This window comes from Elephas maximus, chromosome 16, assembly GCF_024166365.1.
Source record: "Elephas maximus indicus isolate mEleMax1 chromosome 16, mEleMax1 primary haplotype, whole genome shotgun sequence".
Classification (NCBI taxonomy): domain Eukaryota; kingdom Metazoa; phylum Chordata; class Mammalia; order Proboscidea; family Elephantidae; genus Elephas; species Elephas maximus.
Window position 1 is genome coordinate 80,065,127 of NC_064834.1, and position 25,107 is coordinate 80,090,233.

At 44.8% G+C, this 25,107-nt stretch overlaps 1 protein-coding gene across 3 annotated transcripts in view; it reads left to right on the forward strand.

Annotated features, from left to right (window-relative positions):
* Positions 1–24,769, forward strand: part of GLRX3 (glutaredoxin 3) — a 33,162-nt gene extending 8,393 nt beyond the window's left edge. For 2 of the 3 annotated variants that reach the window (XM_049855261.1, XM_049855263.1), the window contains exons 2-11: positions 381–489; positions 7,184–7,258; positions 7,962–8,163; positions 13,407–13,579; positions 13,804–13,865; positions 15,892–15,949; positions 17,852–17,904; positions 21,017–21,056; positions 21,146–21,238; positions 24,506–24,767. In XM_049855261.1, coding sequence (XP_049711218.1) covers positions 381–489; positions 7,184–7,258; positions 7,962–8,163; positions 13,407–13,579; positions 13,804–13,865; positions 15,892–15,949; positions 17,852–17,904; positions 21,017–21,056; positions 21,146–21,238; positions 24,506–24,556 — 916 coding nt within the window. In that variant the 3' untranslated portion in view covers positions 24,557–24,767. Of the gene's footprint in view, positions 1–380; positions 490–7,183; positions 7,259–7,961; positions 8,164–13,406; positions 13,580–13,803; positions 13,866–15,891; positions 15,950–17,851; positions 17,905–21,016; positions 21,057–21,145; positions 21,239–24,505 lie in introns of all 3 variants that reach the window. The other variant, XM_049855262.1, reaches the window with a different exon arrangement.
* The last annotated feature ends 338 nt before the right edge of the window (positions 24,770–25,107 follow it).

The window sequence follows — 25,107 nt, forward strand, 5'->3', positions numbered from 1 at the left end:
AACAGTAGTACGAATGTATGGGCGCCTTTTTCCACAAGCTTTGTGCCTCTGATGTGGACGCTTAGTTTCCACTGTCACCAAGGATCTGAAGATACAGCTGATTTATATGGTTGTTAGTTGAAAGGGATGGATTCGGAACCATATCATGTGGGATAGATCTGGATTCAAGGAATATCATTAACCTGAAAATTTATTCAGCAGATTCCCATGACCCTACAGATTGCCCTTATATTTCAGTCTATGTTTAGTGTTGTGTGAAATGTATGAAACAGTTTAGACAGTTCTTTGAAAGGTTTAGTTTCGGTAATAGAATTTAATCTGTCAGTATTAGCTTATTTCCAAAGATAATGTCATTTAAAAGCGCATCTTATTGGTTGCAGGTCCCTCCTTGTGGTGCATTTCTGGGCACCATGGGCTCCGCAGTGTACCCAGATGAACGAGGTGATGGTGGAGTTGGCCAAAGAGCACCCTCAGGTCTCCTTCGTGAAGGTACTGCCCTTCTGTGTCATGTCTTCTATGAATTTGATTCTGATTTGAGGCTCAGACTAGATTCTGTGAAGTGGTTTGGAGCTCAAATGTTTATAATCGGTGTTGGGGTCTATTATTCTTGCAGTGGGTTCTTAAAAATCTTAAAATAGTCTTCATTTCTCAAGTACTGAGTGGTGTAAAAATCACCACGCTTTCTCTACCACTTACTTGGGTGGGAGGACGTAACCAGCAAGCATCAGGCTAGCAGGGGTGGAAATGTGTGAGCAAAGCAGACTGTAGGTAGTTCCTTGTGGGTGATTAGGTTTTAATATAGTTAAAATATTAACAAGACTTAACTTCATTGAAAAGCTAGGTGTGGCACAGAAACTGATTCAAGAGAGGGTGTGTATGGACTGCTAGGGACCAAGGGAATAGAAAGGAGTTGCTTCCTTGGGTTGGGTAAGTGCAGACTTACAGGAGAAACGGAGAGTCCTTCTAACCTGTTCAGAATGCAGAACAAGGAAGCCAGGGTCTCTTCTTTGCCGCCTTTGTTTTTACTCTGGATTTGCATGTGCCTGCAGCCTAGCCTCTCTCCTGAGTGGGTCACTTACTAGGAAAGTGAGGGTTGTGGCCATGTGCTAGCACACTGATACAGCACCGTTTAGTGTTGTCATCCAGGACTTAGTACTGGTTTAGGCAACAAGGCCAAAATATGATTTGAGAATCTTGTTGTTGCTGTTAGGTGCAGCTGAGTCCATCACGAATCATAGTGACCCAATACAGAACAAAACGAAACACTGCCCTGTCCTGAGCCATCCTCACAGTCGTTGTTATGCTTGAGCCCATTGTTGCAGCCACTGTGTCAATCCATCTTGCGGAGTGTCTTCCTCTTTTTCACTGACCCTCTACTTTACCAAGCATGATGTCCTTCTCCAGGGACTGGTCCCTCCTGATAACATGTCCAAAGTATGTGAGATAAAGTCTCACCATCCTTGCTTCTAAAGGAGCATTCTGGCTGTACTTTTCCTAAGACGGATTTATTCTTTCTTCTGGCAGTCCATGGTATATTCTATATTCTTCGCCAGCACCATAATTCAAGGTGTCAATTCACGTTCAGTTTTCCTTATTCATTGTCCAGCTTTCACATGCGTATGAGCCAATTGAAAGCACTGTGGCTTGGGTCAGGCGCACTTAGTCCTAATATCTAATCTTAGAAATGAATTATTGGAAAGGTGAGGCACACTATTCAAAAGCTGGAATCTTTTAAAAAAATCTTTAGGATGTTTAAAAAAACATGTTTAAAATTTTTTTTAATAATTTTTATTGTAAGTGAAAGTTTACAAATCAAGTCTCTCACACAAAAACTTACACCTTGCTACATACTCCCAATTACTCTCCCCCTGATGAGACAGCCCGCTCTCTCCCTCCACTCTCTCTTTTCGTGTCCATTTCGCCAGCTTCTAACCGCCTCTACCCTCTCATCTCCCCTCCAGGCAGGAGATGCCAACATAGTCTCAAGTGTCCACCTGATCCAAGAAGCTTACTCCTCACCAGCATCCCTCTCCAACCCATTGTCCAGTCCAATCCATGTCTGAAGACTCCAAAGCCTTATTTTTTTAAAAACCGGAATTTTTGAATTCAGAGTACATGCTGGCAAGCATATCCATGACTGATATTCAAAAAATGGCATAATTGTATTTTGTCTATATGCCACTTTTTATGTAAACTCTGAAAACCCAGAATTCTGATGGGTTAATTAGTTTATATAGTAGGTGATATAATTTTCAGAATCTTTTTGCATAGCTGTATATCCTTTTTTTGTTTCAACTGTATTTCGCTCAGCTCAAAATCAAAACAGTGTAGACAGGGTTTATGTTGAGAAGTCTCATGCCCACGCCTTTCCTTGTCAGTCCTGTTGCCCCATGCCCATAAGTAACCACTTGCGATAATTTTGTATGACTCCTTCCGTGTTTCTTTATGCAGATAGAACTAATATGAATATAACAGTTATCTTTTTAAAATTGAAGAACCAATTTAAAATTTCAGTGAAATGTGTAATGTAATCTTAAAGTATAGCCCTAAAAGGTCCAATATAAAAAATAGAAGAGAACATTAAAACTGCATGTTTGGTCACTGATAAAAGATAATGATTACAGGTGAAATGAATGATTAAAGGTTTTCAGTCATAAGATCGATTAAGATCGTGGTAATTGTTCTCAGTCTGTTTTTATGTGTATAATGTTACTGGTTTAGGTAACACATTGTTCTTAGCTGCCATTGAAATGATTTATTTAAAGTGACTATAGAGTTACTTCTCGCATTGGCGCTATACTTGGCAGTGAGATTTTAAGTAGTTCAGGTGCTGAAGCAGCTCAGCAAGCCAAGGCTGGAAAGCCCTTGTCCTGGCGGGGGATACCTGAGCCTGGCCACGTCTGCCATGCTGTGAGTGCCGACAGGGTGGTTGGTCGTTCTTGCAGGAAGCTCACTCCGTGGCTTAGTCTTTCTTTCAGGAGACATTATCAAGGGCAAAGATGATTTCCATGGGGTTTGTGAGGTAGGTAATTTAAAAGGCCACAGTTGCCAGACAGCAGTGAGAAAATGAGAAGTAAAATATTCAAGAGATGATTGGCATTTCTTAGTGAGAGAGGCGTGCGGTTCATTCTAAAACAGTTTTCTTTAGTTGATGAGAACTTTTGGAAATTTCTAGGGCACGGGACTAATGTTTTACTAGCCCGGCCTGTGTCTTGAAGTTTGATTTCTTAGTCTTTTTTTGTTTTTTAACAGCTGTGATAGTTTGGCATTTTTGACTTGTGAAGTATAGGGATTAGCCCATTTTTATGAGTTAAATTTACAAGGTCATTGTCTTACTCATCTAGAGCTGCTATAACAGAAACATCATGAGTGGATGGCTTTAACAAACAGAAATTTGTTCCCTTACAGTCTGGCGGGCTAGAAGTCTGAATTCAGGGCATCAGCTCCAGGTGAAGGCCTTCTTTCTGTGTTGGCTCTCAGGGAAGGTCCATGTCATCAGCCTTACCCAGGTGTAGGAGTTTTTCAGCGCAGGGATCCCAGGTCCAAAGGATGTGCTCTGCCCCTGGCTCTTCTTGGTTGGTGGCATGAGGTCCCTCTCCTCTCTGCTCACTTCTCTCTTTTATATCTCAAAAGGGATTGACTCAGGATACAGCCTAATCCTGTAGATTGTGTCCTGCCGCATTAACATAACTGCCTCTAATCCTGCCTCATTAACATCATAGAGGTTAGGATTTACATCACTAGTATAAAGATATCAGATGACAGAATGGAGGACAACCACGCAATACTGGGAATCATGGCCTTGCCAAGTTGACGCACATTTTAGGGGAATACGATTCAGTCTATAACAATGTTCAATCTTAGTGATGCGCTCTATACACTTTCCTTTTCTAGATATTTCACGTAATTAGGCCCGCACAGTATTTGTCCTTTTGTGATTATTTCCCTCAGCCTAATGTCTTCAGGGTCCTTACATGTGGTGTAGGCACTTTTATGTAGAGGGCCTGTCACCGTTTATGAGAGTGGGCCCTCTGTGCAGGATTGCTAGTTTTGAGCATCCTTGCCCTCTTCTGAACGCAGATCACTTCTAAATATTTGTATGTCTGCTTTCTCCTTTCAGTGTTACAGCTGCTTGTTGTGTTAGGTGCGACAAAAACATTTCCAGAGTTTTAGCCCTGCAGAGGCTTAGGACTTCAGATGGTGCAAATGTTAGTTCTTGTTTTTAGACAGTGGTTCGTTTGAAAATACCAGTTGCGGAAGTTGATTAATACAGTTTGGAATGGTGTCGGTCAGGTGTAAAAGCTAATTATCTTCAGGTTGGTCTCGAAATGCAGGAATTTTTTTTCCTTCGGTTTCAAAACTGGAATTAGAATAAGAATCAGATCAAAGAAAAGCAATCGTATTGTAGGAACAGAAACTGCCAGGACCTAACCAGAGAAATTAAACAGAAAATGATAAATTCCCAGAGGTTCAAGTGGCAGTGACCTGCATGTAGCCCTTGATGACATTCTGGAGAACAGCTTTGCTTTCTTGGGACTCCTGTCCCTTGCTCTGGAGCATCTATCTGTCACCCTTGCCTTTGTCTTACTAAGCTGTCCCCTGGGAGCTGATTAGAGGGAGGCAGTTGTGGGCCTTCCGGCGTCAGCAGGAATTATAGAAGACCATTTGTTTCCCAAGGCCCTGGTGGCGCAGTGGTTAGACGCTTGGCTATTAACTGAAAGGTGGGCAATTTGAACCCATCCAGTGGCTCCTCGGAAGAAAGACCTGGGGATCTGCTCCTGTAAAGATTACAGCCGAGGAAACCCTGTGAAGCCGGCTACTGTGTCACGTGGGGTCACCAGGAGTCAGGATCCACTCAGGCACCTGACACTGACGTCCTTTGTGAAGCCGGCCTGCTGTGTCACATGGGGTCACCAGGAGTCAGGATCCACTCAGGCGCCTGACACTGACGTCCTTTGTGAAGCCGGCCTGCTGTGTCACGTGGGGTCACCAGGAGTCAGGATCCACTCAGGCATCTGACACCGACGTCCTTTGCTTCCCAGTGGAGTTGTCAGTAAGGGGCAGCAGGGTAGGAGAAGAGGTCAGCATGTAGGAAGTCGTTTTTATGAGCCAGGACACGGACCTGTTTTGTTCTGGTTTAAGACCAAAAAACCAAAAAGCCCGTTGCTGTTGAGTTGATTCCAACCCATAGTGACCCCATAGAACAGAGTGGACCTGCCCCATCGGGTTTCCAGGGAATGCCCGGTGGATTCAGACAGCTAGCCTTTGGTTAGCAAGCCGTATTACCTTATTTTTACTCAGTATTGCCTTTTTTGGGTTTGTATGATTTTATGTTAGAGTCTGGTGGTACCGCAGACAGGGCTTGTTACTGACAAGCCCTCACGTGTGTCAGGTACTCACTCGGGAGCTGTTGGTAAAAGAAAAAGGACGAATGGGAGCATGAAGTGTAGGCAGGCCCGTGTACTCAGCTTTCTGCCTGTCTTTGGGCTGAGGGTGGAATGGCATGGAAGAAGATAGCACAAACGTTTCTAAAACTTTAGACAGAGTGTGTTCTAAAAGCCATCTTGGAATGCTCTGTGTTCTGCCTTGTTTTCGGTTTTGTTGGACAGTTGAGTGATGTTGACTTAAAAATTATAGAATTTTCACATAAACAGATTTTTTAAATGGAAATAATTGAAAATATTATTTCGGAAGGTGGTATAAAGAAAAAAAGTAGTGAAAGAGCACCCCGAATATATAAGACGGAAGATATAAACCAAAGGCAAATTGTCTTGCCTTCCACTGTATAGTCAGGGCCCATTCAAATAAATGTAATTGAGGTGGGTAAAGCTCTAGATGAAAGTAGCATTTCAGGCCCAGTGGAAGCTTTTAGTCTGAGAAATACAGTGTATCCACTTTAAGAACTTTTAATGATATAATTTACCAATAAAGTTTTTTTTTTTCCTATAGGTATAATGTGAATATAGATCTTTATTGGTTTCAAAAAGTTTATATTAGATTGCCAGCCCTGTGAGGGAGAAATATACTATATAGGCAGTCCCCTGGTTACGAACCTCCAGCTTACGTACAACCTGTAGTTACGAATCAGCCCCTGTAAAGTCTGTTATATTAGGATTTTGTGGTACGTACAGTGGTTCCTGATATCCAGCGGGTGCTACTTGGTGACGTACATCGGAACTCTAATATTATTTCTGTATTATTATGTTAAAGATGTTTTGGTGTCTCAGAAAGTGTTTCTTTGATGATTTTTATGTATAGAAAGGTAGACTGTATACTGCATGCTAAGATAAACATTTGACTAACTGATGTCATATGAACTGCACCTCACTGTTCTGACTTACGTACAAATTCGACTTAAAGACGGATTTAGGAATGACACTCATTAGTAATCTGGGGACTGCCCACGTCTTGGTTTTTCTCCAGGTGTGCTGTTCATAAAGTCCTGCGTTAATAGCTTACAGTGGTTAGGTGCTAAGTATTTAGAGATTGTAGCATTACTATGTTTCAGATTCATGTGTCAGAGGTTACCTTGACACCGGTCTGCAGGAAATGATCACACAGGATGTGGTCACTTTATTTAAAACACATTTAAAAGTGTAAATAGACCCAGGAGCAAGGAGCCAGCAAGGATCTGCCTAGTATCCAGTGGCCTTGCAGGAGTTAACAGTAAACTTTATCAGACATCAATAGTAGTTTATTGAAGGAATACTCCTTTTTGCTTCCTAATTTGCAGGAGGCTGTGGCTGTCAGTCATGATGTACTGCCTCTTGGAATTAGTCAATAGAGCAAACGGCGAGAATTGCTGTGGGCAGAGAATAAGCACTGTAATCATGACATAACTGGGGTCAGTGATTTATGGATTTCAATATAGTAGTAGCTGCATATGATTGAAAATTTACTAGGTCACTAAAAAAAAAAAACCCAAAATTTTATTCACAGCTTCCAGGCATCTTTTGAAATGTGCAACAAAATAAAAGCCTCTGAGCTGTTCTGACACTGCGGGCTCGGTGAATGACATGGCAGCCCAGTGAGTCTCACTTAAGTGTAAGCTAGCCATAGACTCTGTGCCACTCTCTGAGAACACAAACTACCTGAAGGGATAGTGCGTGTAAGACTGATTTACATATCCAAGTAGGAAAAAAGGACCTTTTTATAATCAATCTGGAATTCTCTTATTTTAAAGTTGGAAGCTGAAGCTGTTCCTGAAGTATCTGAAAAATATGAAATTAGTTCGGTTCCCACCTTTCTGTTTTTCAAGGTAAGGATGAAGATGGCCCAGCCTATCCCAGTGGGCAGTGGGGCCATCTGTCTTGGCTCCTTTGCTCTGCCCCCACTGCCTGAGCAGACCTTTGCTGGTGCTTGGCCTCACCCGGCAGCTCTTTTCTGCCTGTCGTCTTGCCTCTTGCACCGATGCTGAGGAGGACCCTGCCAGTCGCCTGCCAGGGTCTTGGAAAAGTGACCCAGGTTGTGGAGATCCAGTGCCCAGAATTGGGGGTCTTGATAAAAGCTCACATGCACAGCTGTACGCCCAGGATGTCCCCTGAGTTGGATCAGAAGCTGGTTGTTCAGGGCATGACTGAACGTAGGGAAGCATTGGTCCAGCCCTGATGGGATTAAGGGCTCTTGCAGGTGCCTCAGGCACCAGTGGGTGTTATTGTAGTTGTCCAAACACCTGCGTGGGATGAGGGTGGCGGTGGCTTTTTGTTTGGGTTAGACTCTGGTCCAGTTTGAGTTTGAGATGTCGCCCCAGTATGTCCCCCAGAAGAGAGCAGTTATTACGTCTGTCTAAAACATAGACGCGCTCACTGCCAGCAGTGCTGGGGATGTATTTTCTCACTTCACCAATAGTAGTTTAAAAACTGGCAAGAACTACGTATTCATACGTGTTAACTTTTAGAGCCTAAAATACAGAGATGGTGAGAGATCGCCACATGTATCCTAAATGCCCTTCTCAACTTTAGAATTCTCAGAGGATCGACCGATTAGATGGTGCACATGCCCCAGAGCTGACCAAAAAAGTTCAGCGACACGCATCCGGCAGCGCCTTCCCACCCAGCGCCAAGGAGCACCCGAAAGAGGACCTCAGCCTCCGTCTCAAGAAGTTAACCAACGCTGCCCCCTGCATGTTGTTCATGAAAGGAACGCCTCAGGAGCCGCGCTGTGGTAAGGAGCTGCTTTTAAGGTCACGTACACGAAACGGGTGATTTGCGGTGAGGGCACAGTGGAGATAGGTCACGTACACGAAACGGGTGATTTGCGGTGAGGGCACAGTGGGGATAGGGCGTGCGTTTTCCAAGCTCTACCGTATATCTCGTGCTTGTGTTCAGATACCTCAGAAAGTCAGAAAGGTTATCCTTCCCAGCGGCATTATGCGGTTACCTGGTTAGAATTAGTTGGCGTTACCGACTCAGAGACTGTTGGAGCCAAACGGGATCTTAGAAGTCATCCAATTCAAGATCTTTGTTTTGTATGTAAGTACTCAGATCTAAAGATGGCAACAGCAACTTGTCCCAGGTCACCCGGTGGTGGTTGGGATTAGGTTCCAGCTGCCACACCACTGTCTCCGTTGATGTGCTTTTAGCTTGTGTTTAGTTTTGCTGATAACAGGTATCTTTTTCTTCTTGGCAACACCCTTCTCACCTAGTCCAGACTCACAGTGTAAAAATCTACAGAATTCTGGTGGTGTTCTGCACCACCTGGTGTTCTGGTGCCTTCCCTGATGCCTTCCGCTGTCTCATCGATTGCATTCTTTGTCCACTGCTGCCGTTCCAGTGCACAGCTGGTAGTGATTTTAAGATCCCAGTCCTGTGGCTTGTAGTCATTCTGACTTTCTGCACACGTGTATGTTTGTAATTTTGCCCTTAAGTAAGTTTTGAAGTTATCTGACACCTCTGGAATAGAGTTTATGTTGTTTTCTTTTTTCTATGCTGCCTTGGTGGCACAGTGGTTATGTGTTTGGCTGTCACATACCCTCTTTGCCCCTGGCGGGAGAAAGATGTGGCAATCAGCTTCCGTAAAGATTAGACAGCCTTGGAAACTCTGCGGGGCAGCTCACCTCTGTCCTACAGGGCTGCTATGAGTCGGAATCGACTAGAGGGCAGTGGGTTTTTTTAGTACCTAATACAGCATTATTAGTCTGCGTAACTGAGCCTCCAGTGCCTTTTGGTGATGCTGTTGAGAATCGACGAGTATTTGTTTCAGCTGCAGAGGAGGGAATTTATTAAAATAGGTGGCAGTAAAATTGAGTACGCCGTTGATATGATTACTGCATGTCCACTGTGGCTTTATAAAAATAACCAAGCTTCCAATATAAATTTGATTCTAAATTCTTCCCTATATGAGTATCAAATTGCATATTAAGTTATGGAAAAGCCAAGTTTTTAAAGATAAAGTTTCATGATGAAATCTATCTTAAAAGATGAAAAATGGTTCCTTTATTTATCTCAGTTCTACTTGAAAAATATCCTTGCCAGTATTTATGTGTTGGACAGTGCCTGCTGTTTATGTTTTGAAAAGCTGACTTATCTATCCTAGGGTTAACTGCAGGTAGCAACAGATGAAGGAGCCGTGGTGGTGCAAGTGTAAAGCACTCGGCTGTTATCTGAAAGATGGGCAGGTTGGTCCCACCAGCCACTCCACGGGGGAAAGATGTGGCAGTCTGCTTCTGTAAAGATAAACAGCCTTGGAAACCCCATGGTTCTGTTTCGGCCTAAAGGGTCACTGTAAGTCGGAATCAACTCAATGGCACCTAACAACAACAGCAGCAACAGACAGTCACTGGCTTGTGTGTGTTTGTTTTTACTGGGGGTTGCAAGCGGTTCAGGTGTGATGACCATTTCTGGTACTTTACGTGGTGGCCTGATAACAAGGGCTTGGAGCACAGACAGCATCTCCTGAGCCTCATGGATTTGCTCAGAATCTTCTTTGGAGTCTGAAGTGCTGGCAGTTAAACTGGCTGTAGAATGTGGGTGAATCTGTGACCGGTTTTACCTAGTCAACCTGCAGTAAAGCCAGGAGAAGACTCTGTTCTGTGGGACCAAACAGTGCATTTCCTTAGCATTCTGAGTGATGACATAATGAAGCTGGCAGGTGGGGCGGTGGGCGGCCAGGGGAGGCTGGCAGGTGGGATGGTCGGCGGCCAGGGGAGGCTGGCAGGTGGGACGGTGGGCAGCCAGGGGAGGCGTGCTCAGTGTCTCCAGAGCAGAACGCGACCTGCTGGAAAGCGTCGCAGACTGAATGCCGTGATGGGTGGCTGAGCTTCCGTCCCCTCTTTCCACCATGCTGCCTGCCTTGACTCGGGGTCTCGCGAACTCAGGGTCCCAGTCAGTTACCTCTTTGCCCCTTCGATTCCTCCTCCCTGGGTGGGGTGGAGGCCAGTTTGGGAGATCTTTTTTGATTCAAATGTTTCGTGATTATTCAAAGAAATTAAAGGTAAACTTAGAGATAATCACTTTCCTCCCTGCCTTTTACTTCACCTGGTTGGTTATGATGTGTTTCTGGCCAGTTCTCTGTTGACTGCCTCGGCGGCATATGGTGGCATTTAGAAGACTTCAGGAGTTAGAATAAAAAAGAAGCTTCAAGTATTTCAGAACAAACATGGTATTATAGACATCGAGGTGATAAAAAACATAATTATGGAATTTTAAGAAAGATTTTGGGTAAATAAGATTTATTAACTACCGATTCCTTCTGTACAAGTACTTGTTTAATTTTTTGAGTTTTATAACTGTGTTTGTAATAGGACTTTCTGCTTCCAGATACTTTGCTTTCTTTTACAATGTATCTTTTTATCAAATGTAGTGAGTGGCTCCTTTTAAGATGTTGGCATTCTTTAATAAGGATGAAGTGGAAAATATTTTCATTGTGACCCTGTGCCACCACGCCCTTCCTTGACTCTGCTCTGACTCCATTTTCCCCTTTCCGTGTGCCCGGCTACACGAACTGAGTCTTCATCTTTACAGTCTTTTCTTGTAGGAACATAGCGACACTCTCTGATGTTTCTTTCCGAGCCTGTGTGGTGGGGAATTGGTGGGGCCCCTTTCTTGGCCTCCAGAGACACGGTGCAGGTGGCGCCTCCTTTACGGCAGTGGTGGCTGCCTCTCAGGAACGCAGCCGCACTGCCAGTTGCACCTTTTACGGGGCTCCATTGTGGAGTATCCCTACGTTTGGTTTTTGCTTTACTGCCACCCCCTCCCCCTCGATGCTTTCTGTTCTTCAGAAAAACGTGAATGAGGAGCATCTAGGTTTCCTGTCGGGGAACCTTGAAAGCTGCTTCCAGGGCCTGCGCTGGCGTCTGCTTGGACTTGGTCCAGCCCTCACATTTCATGACTCATCCTCCTGTCCTCTGGGCTTGTGTGTTCTCAGCCGCCATGAGTTTGGTCCCCCTTGTTCTGTGCTCCTCACTAGGACAGGAAGGGGAGGGCTTTTATGTCTTAGGCAGAGTTTCAAGAACCACCAAGATGTACATCTTTGTAAGCAGAATATTGAATTTTTGAGCAAGCAAGTTAATATTAAGTTATTTGAGAATTCTTATACCTGTTTCAGGTAACAGAGCTTTTAGCAGAAGCGAAAGGTCATTGAACCACAGTACAGAAATCTGTCCTGCATCGAGAGTTAGCTGACAGGGTCTTACGTTTTAAATCAGACACAAAAGCGCAAACAGCAGGCTCAGAGGTGTTCTTCAGGGTTTTATTGTCCGATTCTGATTAAATTTGGCAGTTATACTTGTTATTCACGTCTTTTGTCATGAGTAGAAAGGACTGCAGATAGAAACAGTCATTCCTTGGCAGTTCAACATGGTTCTTCTTTAAAATTTTTCTACTGCATGCATGCATTGTTTTTCAGAAAAAAAAAAAAAAAAAACTATAAATATTTTGTTGTTAGAGTAAAGCCTTCTCACTATTTTATCCTTAAGCATAACATTTCCAGTCTGCCACTTTAACCCTTAAAAATGAAACACTTCCAATCAATCTTTCTAGTCTGCATGTAATTGCCTAAAGCTAAAATCAGGCTTTTTCGCAGCCAGTTACCGTAGAAATGAGTTAATATATTGGCAGCAGAATAACCATCAGCAATCAGCCGTTAGCTGTTTACTAATGAACTCCCAGATGAATGAAAAGGACTCAGAATCAGTGTTTTACTTGGGGCTGTACATGCACTGAACACTTCAGTTGTGGGAAAAACCGCTTAGAGGAGATAGAGGCGAACCCTGGTGCTCTGTCTCCGTGACTGCAGGGCTGGTGCACACCCGTGTTGCAGCAGTCAGCTGCTTTCCTGGGACATCAGGCAGAGCCTGCTTTTGCACTTAATCTTACAGGGAATTTTATGATCCGATTTTGTTTAAAAATAATGGCCGATGCTGCTAAATCTTAAAGGACTTAAGAATCTGAAGAACAGGCTGTTTCCCAGTGAACTGGGACTGTGTATTAGAAGAAGAATGATGGGTGTGGAAGAGTGGGATGGTATAAATTATTGGAAAACAATTGGCAAGAATAAGCTTATGGGAAGAAAAATACCCTTTTTTCAGCCTAGACCAGTAGATTTATAAAAGACTGATATTCACACCCTTCTTCTTCAGTACTAATGTCGTAATAAGATGATGTCAAGAAAGTATGGAACCAAAATGTGTCACAAAAGTATAATAAAATTAGGGAACAAAATTGTCACTACAGTGTAGTAAAAAAAATGACATGACATACGTTGGGGAATGTAAATAGTTTTAAAAAAGAAGCTGTCAAGTTACCACATGAGATGAGAAAGAGCACCGTCAGTCTCTTGGTGGTTCACATGTCACAACAGAGAAGAGAGCTTTATGTTTAACCTGCTGCATGTACCGTTTTAGGATAAAAGAGAGATGGTAAAGATGGAGACCTAAAATAACTTCGGTGGAGAGCTTTTTCTCCACCCACAGTGGAGGCTCAGAGACTCACAGGGTGGCAGGGCTGGAAGGGACTGGGCAGCTGTGTAGTCAGGCCCTTGTTTGGTAGGAAGGTGAGGCAGGTGGCCTGTCTAAGGCGTCCTCGCTCATTCCTTGTTGGAGCAGGTACCTTGGGTTCATTCAGGTCCTTACTTTTTGGTCAGTTATTTTTTTTCCAACAACAAAAATGTTCACAACGCACATGCGCACACACCTTTTTTTTTTGTTGTTTCAATCACAGATGGGTTAAAAAGCTAAGCCATACCTCAATATGTAGTGGTGTGGTTTTAGGTCAAGTAAGTGGTTATTGGGATTTATTTTCTCTCGTTATTCAGACATTATTAAATCACTGGTAAAAATAGGCAGACATCTGTGTTCAAGTAGGTAATCTGTTTGAATTAATTAAAAATCTGTAAGTGTGTGTGTGTGTGTGTGTGTGAGAGAGAGAGAGAGAGAAGCGAAGTTCTTCATTTTCTTTTTCTGTTCCCAGGTTTCAGCAAGCAGATGGTGGAAATTCTTAACAAACATAATATTCAGTTTAGCAGTTTTGACATCTTCTCAGATGAAGAGGTTCGTCAGGGGCTCAAAACCTATTCCAACTGGCCCACCTACCCTCAGCTATATGTTTCTGGAGAGCTCGTAGGAGGGCTTGATATCATTAAGGTGAGTTGGCAGGTCTCTGCCTTGTGAGGAAAGGTCATTTAGAGCACACGTTCATAAGTGCCGTAGTAACTCTAAAATACACATGTCTTAAGAACGTCTGAGGTTACTAAGGTGAACCTGAGTCAGTACCAAGTGTGTCTCATTAGCCAGCTGATGAGAACTCTGAATTGTGGTCTAATTAAGGGAATACAGTGAGTGTTTTCTTCAACTTGTCTGCTTTTCAGGAGCTAGAAGCATCTGAAGAGCTAGATACGATTTGCCCCAAAGCTCCCAAATTAGAAGAAAGGTAAGTGTTTTAAAAAAGTTTCCAACAGCCTACCATTTATTATTTTATAAAAATTGTAAAACCCTCAGTTTTTGCATTGCTCTTAGAGGTTTTTTTTTTTTTGTATGCCGGGGTCCTAATTTTGTTGTTTGCAGTTAAACTAGTCACACGAACTTGTGCATGTCTGATTTGGACCGGGGAAATTTTAGCACCAACTTAGCAATCGCGTGGAGGGCGTTCTTTGATTTTCGGGACATTCCAGCATTACGGTGGAGAAACGCGTGTTACTTCCCTCAGCCTTGGGAGCCCGGCCCCTGCTACTGGTGTTGAGCTGCTGTCGCAGTGAGCACCCATGGGCACAGACGCATCCTCCTGTGCAGCTTGAGGCCTGCTGAGCCAGGTTGCACGGTACCCATGGAGCATCAGCGTGTGCAGAGCTAATGCTGTGCAGGTGGCAGGCTCACATGGACCTGGGTGTTTCTCGTTGCCACTCCAAACCCTGGTGACTTACAATTCAGGGCAGCTTGGGAGCAGTGAAACCTGCCCGTTCATTTTATGAAGGGACCATCAATCAGTGCTTTTAGAAAAGTTATCTTAGAGAATTTTTAAACTTTGGTGAGACTTAGACCGGGAGAGATTTTTATTGATAATACGAATGTATTGTTTAAAAAGGCATTCATTTTAAAATCATCAGCATATTAGCTATTCATAGTTGGGCTTGGGTTGGTAAGGTAAAGCCTCTGTGATTTTCCTGAAAGGGCTGAATAATAAAGACCTCCTCTATCTGACCTTGGTTAAATAAAGTAATCCTCAAAAAGAGCATTCCACGTGTGTGAAATTTCCCGTTAAGTGCCTCTGTTCTCAAATGGCTTCCACACGATGACGAGAAGGTGATGCTCCTGGTCCTTTGGGTGACCCTGGTGTCCTTAGTTATGGTCTTTGCTATGGTGAGGGTGTCTCTTGGGGTCAGGGGTCCTGCCCCGCTTTTCTTACACCAATGGCCTTGGAAGGCTGCTGGTCTTGTTACATGCTAATGCTTCCCTTTCAGGTTACTTCTCTCCTCTCTGCCTGTCTCCATCAGGCCTGCTAAGTCTCTGTGGTTTCAGACATCTAAAGAGAGCTGGCTGGACGTAGCTAGAGAGTGAAATGCAGTGGGCTTTGAGTAGTGCTGTAAAGAGCTCCTAGGTGAGCAGAGGGCAGGAGCTGGAGGCCCTGGGTGCTGACGTCTCTCAGGCACCACAGAGCGACCCTCTGGCTTCTTGGATCCAGATACTCACATCCCTGGGTGCAGATCTGGGGCAGCCTCGTGTTCTTATGTTTCACTTTGTTTTTCAGAGAATTAGCTGACCTTACTCTGTTGCAGATGCAGGTGACATAGCTTGGCACATGGTGGGTGTGCTTCATCGGTGAGCACCTTACTCCACACGGAGATCGTGAGCCGCCGTTCCTCCACAGCCCCAGGAGACGCCTATTGGCTCTCCAGCCACCCCTCGTCCTGAGATCTGTGACTCAGCTCTGGGCCATATGCAGATCATTAAAATCCTGGAAGGAAAGTTAGATTATGTTGCTCGAAAGATTGTATACAGTATTAAACATAAAGTTAAACTCATTTGATTTTAGCAGCTTTTTCCCCCCTCCAGGTGTGACCTTGTGGGCATAGGTGTCAAACCCTACGAAGCATAGGACTGAAAATAGACAGGATCCAGTTCTGAAAAGTCTGCACGGACTTAATATATAGGCCCCTTATTGAACAATTCCTTACTGAATTGGTTGTTATTATTTTTTGTTATTTTAGTACTCTGAGTTGATGGGCTTAAATTGCAACTTCAAGGAACATTCATGGCTTCCAAAGCCATATTGGGTTTTATAGTGGCTTAGGGAGAGAATGAAATAAAGGAAATGTCAGCGCATTTGCTTGTTTAATACCACTCAAAGCTGTGAACTGTCGTCCTGCTATCCCTCAAACATGCTTGTTACTCACGAAGCAGAGCAAAAGTAGTGTTTAATAATTGAGCTGAGCTGTTTTATATCAATTTTCTCTCTTTAGGCTCAAAGTACTGACAAATAAAGCTTCTGTGATGCTCTTTATGAAAGGAAACAAACAGGTAAAGAACTCAAAAATGGTTTTATTTGTAATTTCTTTTGATGTTAACATCTGCATCAAGGGGACAGTTAATTCTTCTTTTTCCTAGCTTTAGCTAATGAAGCTGTATTGGTATCAGGAAGTTATCCAGGCCTTAATTGGTGCTTACGGAGATCAAACACAGTAATCTACATTTTGCCTAACTTTATCATCCACATCTCAGTGGGGTGCATTTCTTTCTGCTGCCAAACTTTGTCAGCCAGCATGGTCAACACTGTTAACACTTCACTGGTTCTGTGAGTTTCTATCTCATTGCCACTTAGTTTGTCGACTTTTATAGTGTGCAGCCTGGTTACTGCTCTTGCCGAGCAGAGGGAACCTGGCAGGTCTCGGGTCTGCGCCTCCAGGAGTGTTGACAGTGGCTCTACTTTGTGCCTTTGGTACATGCTGCTGAATGAATAAAACAGCTCGGCACTTCTTAGTTGATAGAAGTATAGATTGTGCATCATTTTGAATATGAAGTTTGCTAGGTCCCTCCCACTTATAGTTTCAGCAAAACTACAGTCATTTGGATTTGGATGAGAATGCTGATTTCCAGAAACCCACAATGGACAATCACATCGTGTCTTACAGTGTGGGTAGGCGCTGAGTGGACCTCTGTTGGTTTGTTCTCACCCAGTTGTTGAGGTGGGCACGGCTGCATGGAGCGTGCCCCGTATTTTTGAGATGGGGAAACCAAGGCGGCAGTTAGGTTGTCTGGCCCGTTTACTCATCGGGGCACACTGGGCAAGTCGCATCCATCACAGCACACTTCTCCCTCTGTGAATGGACATCAGGCTGCCATAACTCGCGTGAAAGCTGCTGTGACTTACGTTACAGGACTGATAAGATGAAAGTTCATAGCAGTGAGGAAATGTTGATATAAATTCAGCCTGTCTAGATGAGGACCTAGATTCTTTGACCACCTCATTGTATTTATTAAAACAAAGTAGAGGAAATTAATTTCCAAAAATGATAAAGCATTTTTTCTTTTTTGGTGATTATTTAAAGCAGATTTTTATTTTCATTTTTTTTTTCCTGGAAGCCCAGGAAATATTTATACATTTTGGAGACAGTATTATTAGAGCTGTTAAAATGTGTTTGTGGTGCTGCATGTTTTCTACAAGATGGCTGCGATTTGGGATTCTGTGGCATGAAAAAAAACACAGGGTTTCTATAACCTCAAAAAAGTTTGGTACTGAAGAAGCTGGGAGTGAAAGTATGGCTGGGGGCAAGAACGCGGTTCCAATAATCACTGCAGAGGCTGAATGAGCTCAGGTGGCTCCGTGTGAGTGAAGTCAAGGATGGACTGCAATCTCACTGGAAAACCTCGCTTTGACTCCCGGGAACTATTTGACCATGAAGGGTGTAAGCTACTAGGACATATGTCATCGCAAACGGGTAAAAATAAGTCTGTGGTTACGTGTCTGGGATGAGGTATAGGTGGGTCAGTATAGGAAGGTGTGGGGTGGGGGGTGACCTCCTGATACCTGGCCTGATCCGACCGTGAAGTGAAGAAGAACCAAGAATGTAGTTATCATTAAGAAAAGAACAGAAAACAAAGCTGTTGCTTCTGAGTGGATTCCGAATCATAGTGACCCTACAGGACAGAGTAGGACTGTCCCATAGGGTTTCCAAGGCTGTAAATCTTTACGGAAGCAGATGCCACATCTTTCTCCTGTGGAGCAGCTGGTGGGTTCGAAGCGCTGACCTTTCAGCTAGCAGCCGAGCACTTAACCACTGCACCACCAGGACTCATTTAGTAATCATATTGGCAGCCCAACTGTGCACGTCCTATATTTACTGACAAAGCAGTAGGTACGGTCGCCTCAGCTGAATCATTTAAAAAAATGTAATGTGTCCTTTTTCTCCCTTCTTAATACAGGAAGCAAAGTGTGGATTCAGCAAGCAAATTCTGGAAATCCTAAATAGTACTGAGTATGTAAACCTTGTTTTCAAATGTGTGTTTACAGAATTCCAGCTTTTCAGCTGTGCTACTGATGCTTTTCAGTTGTTACGTCTGTATCTTTATATACTCTGTCTTGCTGTATCTTTATACGCGCTGTATCTTTATACACTGTATCTTTATACACTATCTTTTATACGCTCTATCTTTATACACTGTCTGTATCTTTATACACTCTGTATCTTTATACACTGTGTGTCTTTATACACTGTATCTTTATACGCTCTATCTTTATACACTGTATTTTTTATACACTCTGTATCTTTATACACTCTATACTCTGTATCTTTATACACTGTATCTTTATACTCTATCTTTTATACACTCTGTGTCTTTATACACTCTGTATCTTTATACACTGTATCTTTATACACTCTTTTTATACACTGTATCTTTATACACTCTATATACTCTGTATCTTTATACTCTATACACTCTATCTTTGTACACTCTTTTTATACACTGTATCGTTTTATGCACTATCTTTATACACTGTCTGTATCTTTTTATACACTGTATCTTTATACACTTTGTATCTTTTTATACACTCTGTCTGTCTGTATCTTTTTATACACTCTGTATCTTTTTATACACTCTGTCTGATCTGTCTAGTTTTACTATAACGTTTTCTGAATGCTTTAACTTAGACCAGAATAGAATCTTCTAGCCGTTAGTAAAATACAAATAAAAGTAAAATAAAGGAGTTTTTAGGGAACCTTTGAAATAACTGCCTCGTTTCCCAGAGGAAGGTTAATAATTGCATTCTCACCACCCATAAAGATTGCAGGGAGAGCATGTTAGAGATTGTTTTTTATTTTCTTTAAAGTATTTTTTAGTTCCTAAACAGTACAAGGAATTGGTAGGGCACATGTTGAGCTGCGCTGTCTGATCTGAAGAGCAGGATAAGTGACACAAGCCGTGTGTCCTCATTCCAGCTGCTAGCCTGCTCCCCCCTCCTCCTGCTCCAGGCCACCCCTCTGGGGCTGGGGAAAGAAGGCTGCCTGTGTCTGGCACAAGCCTCCAGCTGTAGACTTGCTAAACATCACTGCTGTGGGACACGGGGTATCGGGGACTCAGGTTCTTTAACTCACACAGGGTGTGATGGAGCTGGGCATCCCTGTGTGCACAGAAGGCACCTGGCTTCCTCCTCCTGCCTTCTCACTCATGTATGGTCCGTCAGTGGCCAAGACAGGCAGCAGGAGGGCTCAGTCCCAAATGTGTGTAGGAGTTTAAGAGTTCCCCTTTAGAAAGTACTCGCAGGAGATGTGTTTGCTGTTAGGACCCCACATCCTGCACCTCAGCCCCAGTCGTCCTTAGATCCCTTCTAGATGGTTCTAGAACTCATTGTTTTTATCATAGTGTTCAGATGAGGAGACCTGGCTCCTTTAGTGCAACTTGGAGGGAAGACTTAACATCATGTGGGTCTTTTTCCCCCCCCTTTTTCTTTTCAGTCTCTTTTTGCTTTTCTTTAAAGTGTTCCTTTTTGGTGGTGGCTGCTGGCTTTTCCTGCCGCCCCATCTTACTGACTGTCCATTGCACTGTGGGTGTTTTCTTGTGAGCTTGTTATGTGATGAGCAGACAGCACCTGCCTGCAGAGGGGTCTGGTTTGTAGAAAGCTAGGTGTTTTTACGTGTGGCCTTCTCTTTGGACCTACAAATACACCGACAGTCACCCTTCAGGGGTTTAGTAGGTTCATGGCAAGTCCCTGACCACCTTCCAGTGAAATCTTGCCACGTAGAGGGGTGGGGCACTTCCTCATTCACTTACACAGGGGTGCTCATCATACAGTGTGTGGTCCTGGGTGTGCTAAAAACTGTGTATGTGTTCTGAAATGAGTTCAAGTGTGGAAAGCACATCTCCATTGGAGTGGGGTTGATGGCAGTCTAGCTACCCTGGCAGGGAAGGACCTCCCTCCCAGGGAGCACCTCCCTCCCGGCCAGCTGTCACCAGCCCCAGGCCATTGGGCAGCAGTATAGCGTCTTCCCCGCTCCCCGGGCAGCATCCGTGGGGGAGGAAGCAGTGGCAGCACGAGAGCCCTCAGTGAACAACAGGCCCACGTCAGTGGTGAGGGCTGGCCTGGCCTGGGGGTGGCGGCCCGCAGCTGGCCACCTGTGGATGTAGAGCGTCCTCCCCGCTCCGGGGCAGCGTCCGTGGGGGAGGAGGCAGTGGCAGCACGAGAGCCCTCAGTGAACAACAGGCCGACGTCGGTGGTGGGGACGGGCCTGGCCTGGGGGTGGCGGCCCGCAGCTGGCCACCTGTGGATGTAGAGCGTCCTCCCCGCTCCGGGGCAGCGTCCGTGGGGGAGGAGGCAGTGGCAGCACGAGAGCCCTCAGTGAACAACAGGCCGACGTCGGTGGTGGGGACGGGCCTGGCCTGGGGTGGCGGCCCCCAGCTGGCCACCTGTGGATGTAGAGCGTCCTCCCCGCTCCGGGGCAGCGTCCGTGGGGGAGGAGGCAGTGGCAGCACGAGAGCCCTCAGTGAACAACAGGCCGACGTCGGTGGTGGGGACGGGCCTGGCCTGGGGTGGCGGCCCCCAGCTGGCCACCTGTGGATGTAGAGCGTCCTCCCCGCTCTGGGGCAGCGTCCGTGGGGGAGGAGGCAGTGGCAGCACGAGAGCCCTCAGTGAACAACAGGCCGACGTCGGTGGTGGGGACGGGCCTGGCCTGGGGTGGCGGCCCCCAGCTGGCCACCTGTGGATGTACGTACGGTTGTATCGGGACACAGCTGCATCCATGCACTTGGGTGCTGTGCGAGGCTGCTTTAGTGGCAGCAGCAGAGCCGAGCAGTTGCGGCAGAGACTCTGGGGCCCCTGTAGCCTAAGCTGGTTTCTCTCTGGCCTGTTTGCCGACCCCTGGTCTGACCCATAACTGTCTGGAGAAAAATCCAGATAGATTTGTCTCTTGGGATGACTTACTCTGTGTAGTACCTGACAGATTAGGAAGTAAAATTATTTCTATTTCTCTACAGTAAATTTTATTAGGGTTGAAATTCAATTTTTTTCTTGACTATTTTTAAAAAGCAAATAGGTCTTATAATTTTTGTTTAAAACTGAATTTCCTGTTTAAATGTTCCTTGTTTCTGCAGTGTTGAATACGAGACATTTGACATACTGGAGGATGAAGAAGTAAGTTCTCTGTTTTATGCTGCGTCCTAGTCTTAGCCTTAATCATCAGGGTCTGAGGTGAAGCTTCAGCGTTCCCCTTGTCTCCTTAGGTGCGGCAAGGGTTAAAAGCGTACTCCAATTGGCCAACGTACCCTCAGCTGTATGTGAAAGGGGAGCTGGTTGGAGGGCTGGATATTGTTAAGGTAAGGGCAGAATTCATCCTGTGTCCTAAAGAACTGAAAGTCCTAGCAGGTTTAAAAATTATAATTTCATGGTGAATGGAAACTCTGGGTCTGTCCTTGAGTCCTCTCTTCCGGTCTCACATCCAGTCACTTGTAGCCCATCGTTACCGTTCCTGCGTCCATAACCTCTTGTCTCTCTCACTGCCATTGCTTGTTACCTGCACTCATTCAGTAACCTTTGCTGTGGGCCCTCCTGTCCCTGGGTCCTCTTCAAAACCTTCAGCGCCCAGTGGACTGCCAGCCGAAGCTCGGTTTTGTAATTTGGCATTCCAGGCACCGTAGGTTACGACCAAAAATTACCCTTGTGAAATTTTATTTTTTCTCACGTTGCACTAAGTCCTGTAGAACATTCTTCCATGTTTTCCTGCCTTGCACTTCTCGCTCTGTCTCCTCTGCTTTGGATTTCTTGCATATTCTACATTCGGGTCTGTGTTCTGTGACTCCTTCACGGACTCTTCCAGAAGTGTTTGCTCTGCTTCTGGGATCAGCACTTCCCTTACCTGTAGCACTTACCTGCAGCCACAGACACTGGGTGCGTGGGGTGCGAGCTTTGGAACCATGGTCGGGACGGAGGCTCAGAGTGACCCGGCAGGGGGCCCTGACTCAGCACCCTATGTCCCAAAGATAGACTGCTTGAGGTCCTCTCCACGTGCCTCTTCAGGTTTCAGCTGCCAGAAAGTGCTGTTACTCTGCAGATGGCAGCGCCTTCGGAGAAGATGCTGTTTCTCGTACATTCTTGGCTCCTTCGTGGCCCTTTTGTTGGATGGCTGTATAGATGGATGAAAGGTGTCAATTTACATCTTTGGTGGTTTGTGTTACGTAAATTCTCACTGAGTTTTAAACGGACGTGGCTTTTCTTGTAGGATTTGAAGTCTAGAACTTAGGGCAGCCTTACTTGTGAGCACCTGTTTGCTCGTGGCTTATTGGTTAGCCCACAGCAGGAGGGAGACTGTAACTTCAGTCAGTGTCCCTGCCTCACGCTGTGGTGGGCAGGAGGGTGGGGTGGGTGGGCTCAGGAGAGGGGCTGAGTGGGAGGGCCAGGCTCACCCGAGAGGCATGCACTGTCACAACAGGCTGCCCGGGGAGGCGGGGCGGCCAGTATGGAGGTGTCTGCAGGCCCTCATCTTATGTGGTGGGTTAGAGGTCAAACCTCCGACCTTTGATGTAGAGAGCAGGTGGAGAGCGGGGTAGTGAGTCCTTGTCCTCTTAGTTGTGTTGCTAAATGCGTGTTAACACCTGCTTTGGTAAGGCGGGGAGCTCTGCCCAGCACCCAGGAAGCCTCAGTACTTTGGACAGGAGGTTTTAGGAGACAGGAGGGAGCCCTTTCCTGCGGAGGCAGTTGTATCCTGTGTTTGCATCTTTAGGTTTAGTCGCCTGCGGGGTTCTAGGTTTGTCGTCACTCTTGCTGAACAAATGGGGAGGCTTTTCCCCTAGTAAATGGTTTCATTCCTGGAGGAAAAAGGTGTAACAGAGTAGCTTTTGAATAGCCCTGGAGCAACAAAAATAGATCTGCATTTGTTACTTTATATACATTTTTTATTTTTATAAGACGCAGTCTCCAAACGCCAAATACTCTTGAGCCTGTTCTCATCTTGAGTGTTTATAGCCTGTGCCTTCGCTATTGCTAACTCTTGGGAAGTCGCAATTCATAAATCTCATTTAATTCTAAAAATAAGCTGCCTGGGTAGGTTCATTTTAGGTCTGTAACAGGGTGGTGGATGACTTTTTCTGTTCACCTGCTAGAATGTGCACTTTAGGCAATGTGTGAAAGACTGCTGGCATTTTTCTTGAGAAGGTAAGTGGGAACGGCACTGACGTGGCCATTTTGGCTTGTTTCTTGCAGAGTGCAGTTCATGGTCTTCAGTTAGAGCACTGGGGATGTTCCAGAGGGTTAACCCTCTTGCAAATGACTGAGTGAATGAATGAATGACTCAGTGACCCAGTTGTTCAGGTGTCCAGAGAGCGATGGCGTTCTTGATGGCGCACTCAGTGCGTTAACCTTTGAGGAGTGAGCCGCTCACTTCTGATGTGGCAGTGTTTGTACTGGAAACAGGCTGTTTAGGATTTTCAGGCCAGTCATGCCAGGTTGCTGTGGAAGCCGCTGGCTCACGTCGGTGACAGGGATGATGAAGACAACTGCTGTGGTATAATCTCTTGCGATGTGCCAAGTACACTGCTTCGAGGACTCCTTGCAGTAACCTGAGACAGAGAGGGTCTCAATCAGTAGGAGAGGAAACGCAGACATGGAACAGTTAGCCCAGTTGTTTTTGGCCCCACCCCCGGTGAGACCTTGAGTTCAGGTTGTACTGAGGGCCGTCTGGCTCTCCGCCCAGCTGCGGGGCCTGCTGCCTTCTGAATTACCTGCTCAGAAAAGTCCTGGGAGGTCCCAGGACGTTACTGTGAGTTATCTGAGTTTTTGTATGGCAGAATCATGCCTATTTGGGATTAATCCAGAGAGTAGGTGGTGTAGATTTTAATGGTTTTACCCATTAATATTTATGCTGCTTAGTCATAACCCAAATGCAACATTGAATTATATTAAACTAGAAAATCTTATTTATCCTTTATTATCATATTGTAAACTTGATGGCTGTACTCCACATTTTAAATCTAAAATAAGCACAAAAACTGTAGAACCTGCCCTGCAGTTTTGATTACCTAGTGATAGCTCTTTGGGGCCATATCTCTGTTTCGGTGTTATTATGTCTTTCTGTAACGGTTTCCGGTCCTCACATCTTGCCAGGGCTGTGGCTTTTCCTGAGGCACAGACGTGTGGCCAGGTTGGGTTGCCATATGGAAGTCATCTTGCTCACCTGTGAGAGGGGGCAGGAACCACGCGCATTACCTTGGAGTGGGCGGTTACTGTTACCTGGCATCTTCCTTCAACTTGGGTATTTGCCTGTCACTGAAAACCTTTTTTCTGTTTATTGCTCTGCTTTAAATTGGGTTCGTTGTTTAGATCCCGTTGCTGTGTTTGCTAATGCTAAAGAATCTGTTGGTTTTAGAAAACCTTTTTTGCTTTTACTTTGTAATCTGATGGTGTACTCAGTGTTTATGGTGTAGTTTGAGTGTCTAGCACTGAGGTAGACTAGCATTTCAGTGCAAGATGTTTTGATTTTTATGTGTACATTCAAGCTGTAATTGTTTAGATGTCTTCATTTTATACATATACAATATGTACATACATATACATAAATTATATACATAGATGTTATTTATTCTTTTTAGGAGCTGAAAGAAAATGGTGAATTGCTGCCTATACTGAGAGGAGAAAATTAATACACGTTAACCTTGGTGCCCAAGTATTGCCAGAAGTACTGGATTACAGTGGAGCAGTTCATGATTTAGTCCTCAGAAGTGGACTAGGAGTCGAAGGTGCTTCTTGTCGCTTTGTGTAGTTTACAAGGTTGTGCTAAATGTATGTTACATTTTTTTCCACCAAAAATAGAATGCAATAAACCTCTTCAAATTCAATTGAAAGTAATTGTGTAAAAAAGTGTATCTTTACAGTGATGTTAAATATACAGTTACTGTAATTAACTCACTTTAACGCTCTTGTTTTTTTATAATATGTGAGCAGCTTGTAGCAATTAAGAAATTGACAGCGTTCACCACATGGAGAACTATGATGCCTTCTGTCGTCCACAACAGCTCTTGCCAGCCCAATGGCGCCCCTCACTGGCTGAAAGATCTCTTTACAGCTGTGGAAAACTCATCTGACAGCCCTGTTTTGATTGTGCCCCTGAACTTGGCACTGATGGATTTGGGAAGGCAATGTAGAAGTGTCTGCAAAGCCGGAGACTTGTTTCAGAAAGCACCAGTCGTGTGGG